The sequence below is a fragment of the Galleria mellonella genome, unplaced genomic scaffold (genome assembly GCF_026898425.1).
Source record: "Galleria mellonella isolate WM207_F2 unplaced genomic scaffold, CSIRO_AGI_GalMel_v1 utg352, whole genome shotgun sequence".
In the NCBI taxonomy this organism is placed as follows: Eukaryota; Metazoa; Arthropoda; class Insecta; order Lepidoptera; family Pyralidae; genus Galleria; species Galleria mellonella.
Genome location: NW_026442084.1, coordinates 4,563,218 through 4,576,676, shown reverse-complemented (window position 1 = coordinate 4,576,676; position 13,459 = coordinate 4,563,218). Strand labels below are relative to the sequence as shown.

Here is a 13,459-nt window from a genome sequence, read left to right as displayed (position 1 = left end):
CATTAATTTATTATTATTAATTTATTCATTAATTTATTATTATTAGTTTATTCATTAATTTATTATTATTAATTTAGTCATCAATTTATTATTATTAATTTATTCATTAATTTATTATTATTAATTTAAACAATAATATCATCATCATCATCATAATCATATCAACTGTTTATTGTCCACTACTGAACATAGGCCTCCCTCTATTGGGTGATTTTGCCAGAAGTTGCTACGCTTGGCAGGCACCTTAGCAATCGCAGTTAAGCCTTGGTGATGTCTAAACACTAATATACTAACTTCCAATCTTGAGATGTCCTGTGCAGTATATGAAGCCGATGTTATTGACCGCTTCGCACGTGTAGTCACCCTCGTCCGCGTCCGTCGCCTCCAGGATGTTCAGTTTCAGCGTGCCCTCGCGGGACTCCGCAATGAATCTGGATATAATGTGCATTTGTTATTTATTAATACACTAACTTTTGCCCGTTACTCTGTACGTATGGACTTCAGAAAGAATAAGCCAATAAAATATACGGTTCCTAGATGACGTATCAAAATAAAAAATACACCAGTTTTTAAGTTAAATTTTCAGGAATATAATTGCGAAAATCGCGTCCTAAGTACCTTATGTGCTAAGTTAGGATATAACCTATCCTTGTACAAAGTAACTTTCAAATCCGTTCAGTACTTTTGCGTGAAAGAATGACAAAAATACATTTATTTTTTTATTTATTTATTTTCTCTTATGAATGTATTTTTATCGCTAAATGTCTTCCAGACAACTTTTGTGTAGAAGAGAAAAGAAAAAGACGGTAGCTATTTGGCGCAAGAATGTAACTAAAAAAAAACATTAATGTTAATGTCATATATTTTTTTTATAATTATTTAATATTTAAAAATACCCATACCATACATCCATGATACATATATATATACATACATATATATATATATATACATACATATATATATACATACATATATATATATACATACATATATATATATATATACATACATACATATATATAAATATACATATATATATATATATATATACACATATATACATACATACATATATATATATATATATATATATATATATATATCTCATTTGTCTCACATTTAATGACGAAAACAGTGCACAAAACGCTCCGATTCGAATCTATGCAATATATAGTGCACGTATAGTCATGAAGTATGTACATGGTGCTGTAAGTATTGTAGTGCAGTATACCGACCTGGTGCCAAGCACGACCTCGCGCCCGTTCCTCAGCCAGCGGCCAGTGGGCACGGGGTTGCCAGTGGCGACGCACTCGAGCGTGAAGGGGCGGCCCAGCGGCGCCGCCATGTGAGGCGGCAGCTGCTTCACCCACTCGGGCTTCGTGCCGCCGATCTCCTCGCCCGTGCGGACCGGCGTCGTGCACGACGACGGCTCCGATTTGCCTGTTGATGATTGCAAACTATCGTGAGTCATACTATATCTTACTAATATTGTGAATTTGAAAATAAGTTGTTTGTTATGAGTTTCTCATAAATATTTGCTGACAGAGAATTCCATAATGGTTGAAATCTTTGCAATTAAACTAAAATTGTGATAAAAACCTAAATACAAAGAATAGTAATTTTTTGGTCATGAATTCAAACGGTCTTGCTCGTCGTAGTAGGAGAACGTACCTACACGCTAGTGCAGTGACGAGTTTACTCATCACCGGTCAGCAAAGTGATAATATTCTACCTTGAGGGCCAGGCTATTAGTGAGATAGTGATGCTTTTTATTATTATTTAAATTCAGAATACTTTGGTGTAATTTTTTTATGCAACTTAAAATGGCAAACATGCTGACGGCCCACCTGATGAAAAGTGGTAACCGTCGCCTATAGACATGGACAGTACCATGGATATAACAGAGTATACTGTTTTACCCATGATACCCCCCATGCGTTGTTATTCCTGAGGACTCAGGTGTTATTCCTCTGTACTCTGTAAATTCACGCCATATCCCACCCTTCAAACCGAAACACAGCCATGCAAACACAACTGCGTCATAGTAGAAACACGAATGGGACAAAGGTACCCAAGCAATCGACTTTTGTACAAAATCTCCATCTGGATTTTAGGTTTATTTTTTCTTATACGAGTATGTTTAAATGTTGCAAACTGATCACTGACCGGCAGCGTTAACCGCGATGATGCGGAATTCGTAGTCAGCCTTTTCTCCGAGATTCATGGCAGTGAATGTGGTGTCCTGTACGTTGTAGTCGTTGCATTTCACCCATACGGAACCACCCACGTCGCGCTTCTCGATTATGTAACCGGTTACGCGAGAACCTGTAGAATAATGTAATATTGTATTTTTTTTAAGAATGTCTATAAGTTTTTTTTGTTATGTAACTATAAACTAAAATATAAACGGTTCGTATTGATTCATTATCATATCAAGCATTAATTGTTCATTGCTCAAAATAGGTCTCCCCCATTGGGGTTTTTTATGCAACTTGGAATGGCGAACAAGCTGACGGCTCACCTGATGGAAAGTGGTAACCGTCGCCTATAGAGATGAGCATAATAGAGTATACTGTTTCACCCGCATTATACTGATACCCTCGCATGCCATTCCTGAGGACTCAGGTGTTGTTCCTCTGTACACTGTAAATTAACTGCCATATCGCACCCTTCAAACCTAAACACAACCATGCAAACACAACTGCTTCACGATAGAAATACGAATGGGACAGAGGTTGTTTTGTCAGTAGTTGCCACATTTGATGGGGAACTTGATAACTGTAGTTAGGCTTTGGTAACGTTTTAAGAGGGATGCTGCTGCTCATCCTTTGATCATTAAATCCCCTTAGTCGTCTCCTTGACATCTACGGGAAAAGAAAGGGTGACCCATTCTATTAATTCATGATTTGTATTAATTATTAAATTTAATTAACGATCCGATATTAACACATTAAAGGCGAGAGTCGTAGTACTACGATTTAGTTTTAAGAGTTTAAATAAACTTTTTTAAGTCAAATTTTTTTTATGATTACACAAAATATCGCCCCGCTCTAGGACAAAAAACTAGGTGGGGCGATCGCCGCGTCACCTAGTATACTATTTAGTCTAGAACCCCCGCTTCGAATGCGTTAGTAAGGATCCGTGACGTGCCCGGGGCGGTACCTCCGTCGCTGGCGGGCGGGTCCCAGCTGAGGTCGACGTAGTTGCGGCCGACGCGCGCGACCCGCGGGCCGCGCGGCGGCGCGGGCGGCCCGCAGCGCGGCCGCACCTTGAACCGCGCCGAGTTGGCCGAGTACTTGCTGAAGCCGGCCGCGTTCTTGGCGCGCACGCGGAACTCGTACTCGTGCCCCGGCTCCAGGTTGTACGCCTGCAATCGACGGCTCCATTACTCGATTCATTCGCCAAATACTAGTAGGTATATTATGATGTTACGACCTTAGATTATATAGATAGTCTTTAGTGTTACTTTTTTTGGTTTTTCATTCTTTTACCTCTTTTACTGTGTGTGCACACAATCTAGCACTAAACTATGGACGAGCGTCCTCTAGTGTCGAAATAAAACAAACCAATGATGTTGGATCGCTGTACATAGGAGAGTTTTTTTTTATTCAATTATAATACACCTATCTAGCATACATAACAAATAAAACTATAGCGTCGTCTAACCTTTTGACAGCGCCATCTGTTATTAACCTTAGGTACTAAAGTAGACTATCAATACAATTTTATATTATTACAAACTTATACACTGCATATGTTATATTATGCATATGTTTGTATTGTTATTTGTGTGTTGTAAGTAATGCAAATAAATTATCTATCTATCTATATATACATTTTTTTCATTTTTCATTACTTACTTATAACATTGTACATAGTCTGTTTAATTTTATGAACATATTGTTAGTGTATCTCTTATAAATAAATACTTTCTTCGAAAAACGCGGGTCATCTTTTTCATACAATTTTGCGTAATAAATAGTTATGAGTGATTCCTTTATAGCTTCTATATTTACTTTGCCTTATAATTTCTACATCTTTTTAATGCGTAAATACTAATTTTATTTATTAAATCATACATCAAGATGCATTGTATTTGTAAGTATTTAGAACACTAATAAAAAAAAAAAAACGAGTCAGTTAATTTGACCATTAGCTGAAAAAAAGTTGGTCCGTTTTTAAGATATGACGCTCTATCTATATAATCTAAGGATGTTACACAGAATTATTCTAATCTTCGACGTTTTTAAATAAAAAGTGGGAAACTACAAAATGAATAAATAAATAAAAAATTAAATCACAGGTAAGTAGTTATAACATGTCAATAAACATCGAAGCTTTAAAGAATTTTGGCTTTCACCAATTGTTGAAAATTAAGTAATCGGGGTGCAGATTCTAATATACACCTGTAATACGTAGCATAGCGGATTTTGTTTTATGTACTTACATTTATACTGGAGGAAATAGAAATTAACATCAATGCTACCTAAAATCAAGTTTCTCCACTCCCCGCCCCCTTAATACCTGGTAATTGCAGTCCTTGACGAGGTAGTCGGCGCTGTTCCAGATGCCGTCCTGCACGTCGCGGTACTCCAGCTTGTAACCCTGTATACGCGCGCCGCCATCCGACCGCGGCCGGTCCCACACCAGGGATGCGCTCGATCCGTCCCATTCTACCACACGCGGCGGTCCCGGAGGATCCGGGATCGTGAATGGGAACTAAAACATCAATTTGTCATTACATCCGGCTCGAAGGACTAATTTAGATAAATTACACTTAAGTACACTATTACTACTCGTGCGAGAGTGTCGCCCTCTGGTATCATTAGTTTTTAGACCACCGTTATTGTTAATAAAAAGTCTGAGGTGGCTTATTGAACGACGATTTTGCATTCCTTCCGAAACAAAAAAATGACAATTTTTTTTAAGTGACCCAAACATGAATTTGATAAATTCAGAGGTTTAAGTTGAGATCCGATATTGACATCCCTGGATCGCAGTCCAATGTTGTCCAAATGAGCTGTATTATTTGCATATTGACATAAAATATATTTTTTGAATGCATTACAATTTAAAACATTATTATGTTTTAGAAGAAACGAAAATTTTCTCTCAGGAACACTCAACCTGTGGAATGAGCTCCATAGAAGCTACAGTATGGGGTCCTTCAAAAAGAATATAATAAAATTTTTTTAGGTGACACCCCTAGTGTTGCAGGCGTCTATAGGCTACAGTCAACATTTACCATTACATGGGTTTTATGCTTGTTTTCCACCTTCGAGGTATAAAAAAAATTACCGCAATCATTTATGTAAACTATGATAATATATGAGAACACTATAAATTATCACGTTAGTTCCCAGTTCTTACAAACCATAAAACATGCAATGCGAAAATCTATTGGAATAATAATTTTTCCATGTTCACAGTACACTATCTTCTATAGAACCTTCAAATGTTATTTATCAAAATAACTACATCAAAATATTTGCACGAAATCGTTCACGAATTGTATTAACTCAACTCACTTTGGCTGTGATGGAGTCGTCCATGGTGAGTGGATCGGAGACACCATATTGGTTCTCTGCGCGTACCCTGAATGTATACTTCTTGTTGGGTTCCAGGCCAATCACGTTATAGTGGCAGTTGCGTACAAACGATGAGATCTTGCTCCATACCTGATGAATAAAAAGTTTTATTACAATCATTTGGATTGTTATAATATTATTATTACACAATAGAATACATTAAAAATAATAATTGCTTGGGTACGTCTGTCCCATTCGTGTTTCAACCGTGAAGCAGTTGTGTTTGCATGGCTGTGTTTCGGTTTGAAGGGTGGGATATGGCGTGAATTTACTGGGTACAGAGGAATAACACCTGAGTCCTCAGGAATGCTAACGCATGGGGGTATCATGGGCGAAACAGTATGCTCTGTTATGTTCATGGTACTGCTCATGTCTATAGGCGACGGTTATCACTTTCCATCAGATGGACCGTCAACTTGTTTGCCATTTTAAGTTGTATAAAAAAAAACAGAGACAATTTAAGTAAAACTGAACTCATCTCTTAAAGGAGATCTGGAATAGATCTCCAGAGAGAGACTTTGTACAAAAGTCGTTTGCTTGGGCACCTCTATTCCATTTGTGTTTCTACCGTGAAGCAGTTGTATTTGCATGGCTGTGTTTCGGTTTGAAGGGTGGGATATGGCAGTAAATTTACAGAGTACAGAGGAACAACACCTGAGTCCTCAGGAATGGCAACGCATGGGGGTATCATGGGCGAAACAGTATACTTTGTTATACCCATGTCTATAGGCGACGGTTACCACTTTACATCAAGTGGACCGTCAGTTTGTTTGCCATTCTAAGTAGCATAAAAAATTTAATCCCATACAATACAAACAAATATTTGTCTGTTTGCAATGATTTGGACGTTTTATATATATAAAATAGACAGGCGTGACAGATACGTATATAATATGCATATATTTATAGTATTTAAGTATGTCTATCAGTTAATAGCCATATTACAAGGTCTGCTTACTTTGGGACTAGATTTATTACTTATTTTAAGAAGTTTCTATTTAACAAGCCAGCAAGACTACTTACTCCACTGCCGTCCATTTTTTCAACGACGTAGTTGGTGATCGGCGAGCCGCCATCGTCGAGCGGCGGTTTCCATGACAACGTGCACGTGTCCGGAGTGATGTCGTATGCGTCCAACGGTCCCACTGGTGGGGTTGGTTTGTCCACTACTAATACCTATGATAACATAATACATTTTAAAAAGTGCTATTACACGAGTCAAAATATTAAATAAAAAAATTATATAAATAAATATATTAAGAGACGAGACTTGGAACAGATTTAACTTGAAGTTTTAAATATCCCTTTTCATTGCTACTCCCTTTAGATAATGAAAATGTTAATAATATCTAAAGTTATTTTAAATTAAATTTTAAATTATTTCAATTTAAATTAAATTATTAATTAATTAATTAATTTATTTATTTATTTAATATATAATATTAGTAGTTGCTTAGATACAACGGTTTAACAGATGGATATACGAATAGACATAGTCGTACCCTTAATATACCTAATTTTGATTCGGAACCCAAATTATATACATCATACATATTATATTGAATTTTCTCGATTATATAATATCTTACTGGCATATTCCCCCAATAGGTAGAGTTCTATGTCCAGCAGTGGACAATTAAGAGCTGATACGATGATGATATAAAATCAATTATATGCCTTTCATCATCATTTCAGCCATTATCCGTCCACTGCTGGAAATAAGCCTACCCATAGACTACCATAAAGAACGATCCTGGGCCACCTAGATCTACTGACTTCCTGCAATGCATTTCAGGTCGTCACTCCATCTAGTGGGGGGGGGGGGGGGGGTCTTCCTACACTGCATTTACCCGTACAGGGTCGCCACTCAAGATATATATATCATATACCTGTGCTAAGTTTAATATAGAGAAAAATATTAATAATAATTTTTCGGACAGATATAATTTAAAGTTACATACCCTGCAAGTGGCGCTATCAGAACCCTCACTGTTGACTAACTGGATTGTATAGGATCCAGTGTCTGAACGCTTCGCGCTCGAGTTCAGGAAGACCGTGTCAATATCGGAGGTGACGAAGCGTATACGGTTGTCCGGGAAAACTTCCTCATTGTTCACCACCCACGAAACCTGGAAACGTGACAAATAAACGATTCATAAATACGACACTGAATTATTTACCTAATTCCTAAGCACATACGGTTTAAATTCACGATCGGTACCTAACACAACGAAACGACGTGAATTACACCACGTCGTCGTCACAGCAGGACTGAAATGCACGATGTCTTCCAGTAACCCGCAAATTTTTCGATCGTGAATTTAAATATGCGTAAACAACACGAAATATTAAAACGAACTATATACGGTTCATACAAAGCGAATTATTAAATGTATAATCAAGACAGCTTTACACTATACAGATTATAATCATAGCTATGTTTTTACCTCATTATTTGGGTTAAGGAAGTTTTTTTTATTATTTAATTATTCCTATTAGCCACCAACTTTCTACGCAAATAAATTTTCATAAAATATACCTTATCGTTTTACAAAAGAACATACAATTGATTGCCATTACTTACCTTTGGTCTCGGGTTGCCGGTGAAGGGCACAGTGATCTTGATCTCTTCACCAGCAATGACGGTAATGTCGCGCAGACTGAGGTCGCTGGTGATGCGCGGTGAGTTGGGCGGTGCACACGCACGGATAGCGTCCGAGCTCTGCGACCACGGTCCCTGGCCAGCTGCGTTAATCGCTGCCACTCTGAACTCGTACTCATGGTTCTCAATCAATCCACTAACTTTGTATGTGGTGTCTGGAATGTGTGCGTGAGATGCTTTGGTCCATTTGTCTTCGGTAATCAATCTCTTTTCGACTACGTAACCAGTGATAGGAGAGCCGCCGTCGTGACGTGGCTTCGTCCACGTGATCGTAATAGTAGACTCGGAAGTCTCGACGGAGCGCGGCACTCCCGGAGGGCCAGGAGGATCGAATGGATGTCTCGCCTTGATAGGCTCTGTGGTCTGTGCCGGGTCAGATTGACCATATTGGTTCTCCGCCATCACCCTAAACTCATAGTCCCTGCCGACGGTTAAGTTCTTCACCCGCAAGAACGGAGTGGTGACATAACCGGATACCTTAGTCCAGTTGGGCGTGCGAGCTTCGCGTTTCTCAACCACGTAGTTGGTGATTTCACCGCCACCGTTGTCTTTTGGTGGGTTCCAGTATAACGTGAGCGCTTCGCCTTCGAATTCGTCAGCGCGCAGATTCTCTGGTTTGCCAGGCCTGTCAAGAACACGGACGTTGATTGTGGCCGTATCGTAGCCTGAAGGATTGCGTAATTGTAAGCGGTACTGTCCTCCGTCAGAGCGCTTGGCGTCCTTGACAACAAGCGATGCGGATTCTGGAGTAATTTTCTGGAATATTCTTGGATCTCTTTCCACATCAAGCAAGTTATCGTCAGCAAACCATGATGCTGTCGGTTGTGGGAAGCCAGTGTATGGGACATGGATGGAGAAGTCCTCTCCAGCTCGTACTGTGATGTCTCTGACTCCACCAAGGTCCATACAAGGTTTGTTGGGCTGTTCAGCAATGGTGATATCTGAGGTTGGTTTGCTTGGATCTGATCTTCCAACATCATTGACTGCAATGATTCTAAACTGATATTCTGCGCCTTCTTTGAGCTTAGGTACCGTATGTACAAGGCTTGGTATAGGGACATCATTGACGTCCTTCCAATCTTTATCACCCTTGCCTTTCTGTTGGATGATGTATCCCTTGATTTTAGATCCGCCATCGCTCTTCGGTGGTCTCCATGACAATGTGACAGAATCCTTTGTGATTCTATCGGGCTTAGGTGCTTCAGGTGCACTCGGCTTAAGACGCTGTGTTTCTGCTGTAATTGGTTCTGTAGGCTTACTAGGTTTACCAGGGCCAGCTTCGTTGACAGCAATTACGCGGAATTCGTAACGGTTGCCTTCACGGAGGTCTGGAACTGTGTAGCAGGTATTTGGCGTTGGATAGTTGTTGACTTTCACCCAGTCGCCACCGCGCTCTCTCTTCTCGACATAATATCCTGTAATGGGCTTGCCACCGCAGTTAGCTGGTGGCTGCCATTCGAGAGAGCAGCTGTTTGCGCTGTATCCAGTAATCTTTGGTGTATCTGGCGCGTCTGGTGGGTCAAATGGTGATTTAGCAACAATAGGCTTGCTTTCTAGTGGTTCTGAGACGCCGTATAAGTTTTCAGCGCGTACTCTAAATACGTATTTCTTACCCTCAGTCAAATTCTTAACAGTAAATGAGCATTTCGGACAAAAACCAGCAACTGTTCGCCAGTCGTTGACACCAAATTCTGCTACTTCCACAACATATCCAGTAATTTCACTGCCGCCATCATCTGTAGGTGGATGCCAAGTGAGACTTATAGCATCATGTGTAACTGGAGTGCCGACAAGAGGTCCTTTGGGTGGACCAGGTTTATCGACAACGATGACTTCAATGTCAGCAGAGTCTTTGCCATACTCATTACTGGCAGTAACAGTATATTTGCCAGCATCATCTCTAGTAGACCTCTCGATGCTAAATTTGGTTTCATCCATCTTTGTTTCTGTTGAAATCCTATTGGACGGTGGTAGAGGTATTGTTCCCTTAGACCAAGTAACAGTAGGCGTTGGAGCACCAGTAATTGGAATGTTAATGTTGATTGGCTCACCAGCACGGACCTTAATCTTACGTCCAATCAGGTGGTCTAATGAAAGTTTTGGCTTTTCTTTCATTGGTCTTGCGATGAATACATTCGATGGATCTGATGGTTGGCCAGGGCCAGCAGCGTTAACAGCTGATACTCTATATTCATACTGATGTCCATCCTGTACTCTGTCATCGTTGTATTCATTGAATCTAACCGGTTCTTTGTTCAATTTAACCCACCGGCCAGTAGCCTTATCTCTTCTTTCAACGTCATAACCAATAATATTTGACCCGCCGTTAGAGATGGGTGAAGACCATTTGATTTGGATGTGATCCTTATCAGCAGATACAAGTTCTGGTTTACCAGGTTTACCAGGCACCGTGTATTGGTTCTTCGCGATGACTGGTTTGTCAGTTACCAATGGCTCGGAACGACCCTGCAAGTTCTCAGCGGACACTCTAAACTCGTACTGTGTACCTTCTTGAAGCCTGGGCACAGTTGCGTGGTTATATTTCGGGTTAATGTATGTTACAGCTGGTACCCAGCCGCCTCCATGAGTAAGATCTCTCTTTTCAATTACATAGGCAGTCAGTTCACTACCACCATTATCCTTTGGTGGTTTCCATGATAACGTTACCGACTGTGCTGTAATTTCTTCGTACGTGAATGGAGGCTGTGGTGGTCCAGGAACATCTAACACGATAAGGTCAAAGCTGCCCTCATCAGAGCCAGAATCGTTCTTTAATGAAAGATGGTATTTGCCAGCATCTGAACGTTTGCAGTTCACAGTGTGTATAATAGTGTGATGTCCAACAGATGTCACTGTCGTCCTCTCGTTTGTAAGAACGGGTTTGCCATCGCATGTCCAGTTAACTTCGGGAGTAGGTTCGCCGATAAAGTTAACATCCAAGTGGAAGATAAGACCAGCCTTAATGCGGATCTCTTTGAGTGGCGTAATGATCTTTGGCGCCACAAATCTGTCCTTAGCTGTGATAATATCTGAAGGTTCACTAGGTTCAGACTGTCCAGCCTGGTTAACAGCTATTACACGGAATTCATAATCTTGACCTTCAATTAGATCTGGTACAGTCGCCTTATTCTTATTAGGTGGTACATGGACAGCATTTACCCAGTATGGGCTGCCCTTTTCTTTCTTCTGTACGATATAGCCAGTGATAGGAGATCCACCATCAGATTTAGGTGTAGTCCATTGTAAGTCCACGTGATCTTTGCTCCAGTCTGTAGCTTCAGGTTTACCTGGTGGTGACGGTTCATCGAACTCGTTCTTCGCTACGATTGCGCGGTCTAATTCTAACGGTTCAGATTGACCAATTGCATTGACAGCGCTAACTCTGAATAGATATTCTTTCATATGTATTAACCTGGTTACTTGATGGGATAGGAATGTGCTCATACCAGCATCAGACCATGTACCACGAGACAAGTCCATCTTTTCGATAACATAATGTAAGATCGGTGATCCGCCATCATCGAGAGGAATCCTCCATGAAAGGGAGCAGGATTCTTTAGTGACATCAGAGACCACGAGAGGCTTCTCTGGTCTTGAGGGCTTATCGAGGACGGTAACTTGAGCACTCGCTGAACAAACGCCGAGATCATTTTTCAGGGTCAGTTTGTAAACGCCTCCGTCAGCACGAACGGAGAATGGAATGTCTAGGACAACCCTGTTATGCAATATTTGAATGTCGATACGGTCTGATGGTTGAACGACTTTGCCGTTAATTTGCCATTCAACAGTTGGCTTCGGTGATGCCTCGATAGGTATCTCATATTGTATTCTTTGTCCTGCTTTGACAGTCTTGTCAGCAAGCAGCATCTTGTCAAAGTGCGGCGCACAGAAGCGTGCCTTCGCAACTTGTGGCGTAGAGGCATCGCTCGGCTCACCATTTCCTGCCTTATTAACTGCGATAACTCTGAATTCATACTCCTCTCCCTCTTGTAGTCCGGGGACAGTGGCTGTCGTCTGGTTTCCTGGTACTGTTGCAGCAACTTCCCAGGGTCCGTATTTTTTCTTTGCTTCGATAATGTAGCCGGTAACTGGAGAACCACCATCCTTTTTCGGCGGTACCCATTCTAAATCCATATGATCCTTGTCCCAGTCTTTGACAACTGGAGTGCCGGGTTTGTCCGGTGTTCCGTAAGGATCTTTAGCGGTGACGGGTTCGTGTCCGACTAGGGGCTGAGATTCTCCTTGTTTGTTGACTGCGCGAACACGGAAGTTGTAATCATGGCCTTCGATGAGATGATCAATCCTAATACTGCAGGCTTGGACATCACCAGCAGGTATCCAGCGCATGTTCTCCTGGTCCATTTTTTCAACAACGTAGTGGGTGATTTCACTGCCACCGTCATCTTTGGGTGGCCTCCAGCGAAGTGTGCAGCCGGACTTGGTGATATCATCAGCTCGAAGTGGACCTTCAGGTGGTAGTGGCACATCAAGGACAAGTACTTTAACTGTGGCTGTGTCAGTGCCGTTGATATTCTTAGCTTTGAGCGTGTAATTTCCTGAATCAGCTCTCTTAGCGTCGATAACGCGGAACTTAGTGGAATGAGCGTCATTAACTAATTTGATCCTGTCAGTATTGATAACAATGTTATCGCCGTGCTGCCATTCCTTAGTCGGGGTTGGCTCACCGGCCACTGGCACATCGAGTTCGAAGTTTTGTCCCGCTTTAACCTTGATGTCGAACATGAAGTTCCTGTCGATCTTGGGAGGTAGATTTTTGGGGCGTGCCAGGTGGGGCGCTGTGCCATCGCTGGGTACTCCAGGACCGGCCTTATTTACGGCGCGGACTCTAAACTCGTATGTATTGCCTTCGATCAGATCCGGTACTTTTCCAGATGTTACATCCCCTTCAATCTGATGAAAGAAAATAAAATGTATGTGAATTTATATACAGGCAACAGAACCTTCTTCAATCATTATATATAATATTAAAAACACTTCATACAAAAAACGACAAACTGAAATTTTGGTTCCATTTAGAATAAAGTAGAAAATATTTATTGTCAGAAAAGTACATACATACATTACAACAGAAAATACAGAAATATTATATATAAGAAGTGTTTTATATTAAGCAAAAGGAACTAGCACAGCTGATGCTGTAAGTGTCCTAATGCAATGTGTACAGCCGCATAGCGCTGGTTTCCAG

At 40.8% G+C, this 13,459-nt stretch overlaps 1 protein-coding gene across 9 annotated transcripts in view; it reads right to left on the bottom strand.

Annotated features, from left to right (window-relative positions):
- Nucleotides 1–13,459, bottom strand: part of LOC113519393 (twitchin) — a 143,987-nt gene that overhangs the window by 34,532 nt on the left and 95,996 nt on the right. For all 9 annotated transcript variants that reach the window (XM_052896992.1, XM_052896998.1, XM_052896995.1 and 6 more), the window contains 9 exons: nt 8,176–13,164; nt 7,553–7,720; nt 6,615–6,767; nt 5,532–5,681; nt 4,528–4,722; nt 3,166–3,370; nt 2,170–2,328; nt 1,239–1,443; nt 295–431 (listed from right to left, as the gene is read on the bottom strand). In XM_052896992.1, the coding sequence (XP_052752952.1) occupies nt 295–431; nt 1,239–1,443; nt 2,170–2,328; nt 3,166–3,370; nt 4,528–4,722; nt 5,532–5,681; nt 6,615–6,767; nt 7,553–7,720; nt 8,176–13,164 (6,361 nt within the window). The remainder of the gene's footprint in view (nt 1–294; nt 432–1,238; nt 1,444–2,169; nt 2,329–3,165; nt 3,371–4,527; nt 4,723–5,531; nt 5,682–6,614; nt 6,768–7,552; nt 7,721–8,175; nt 13,165–13,459) is intronic.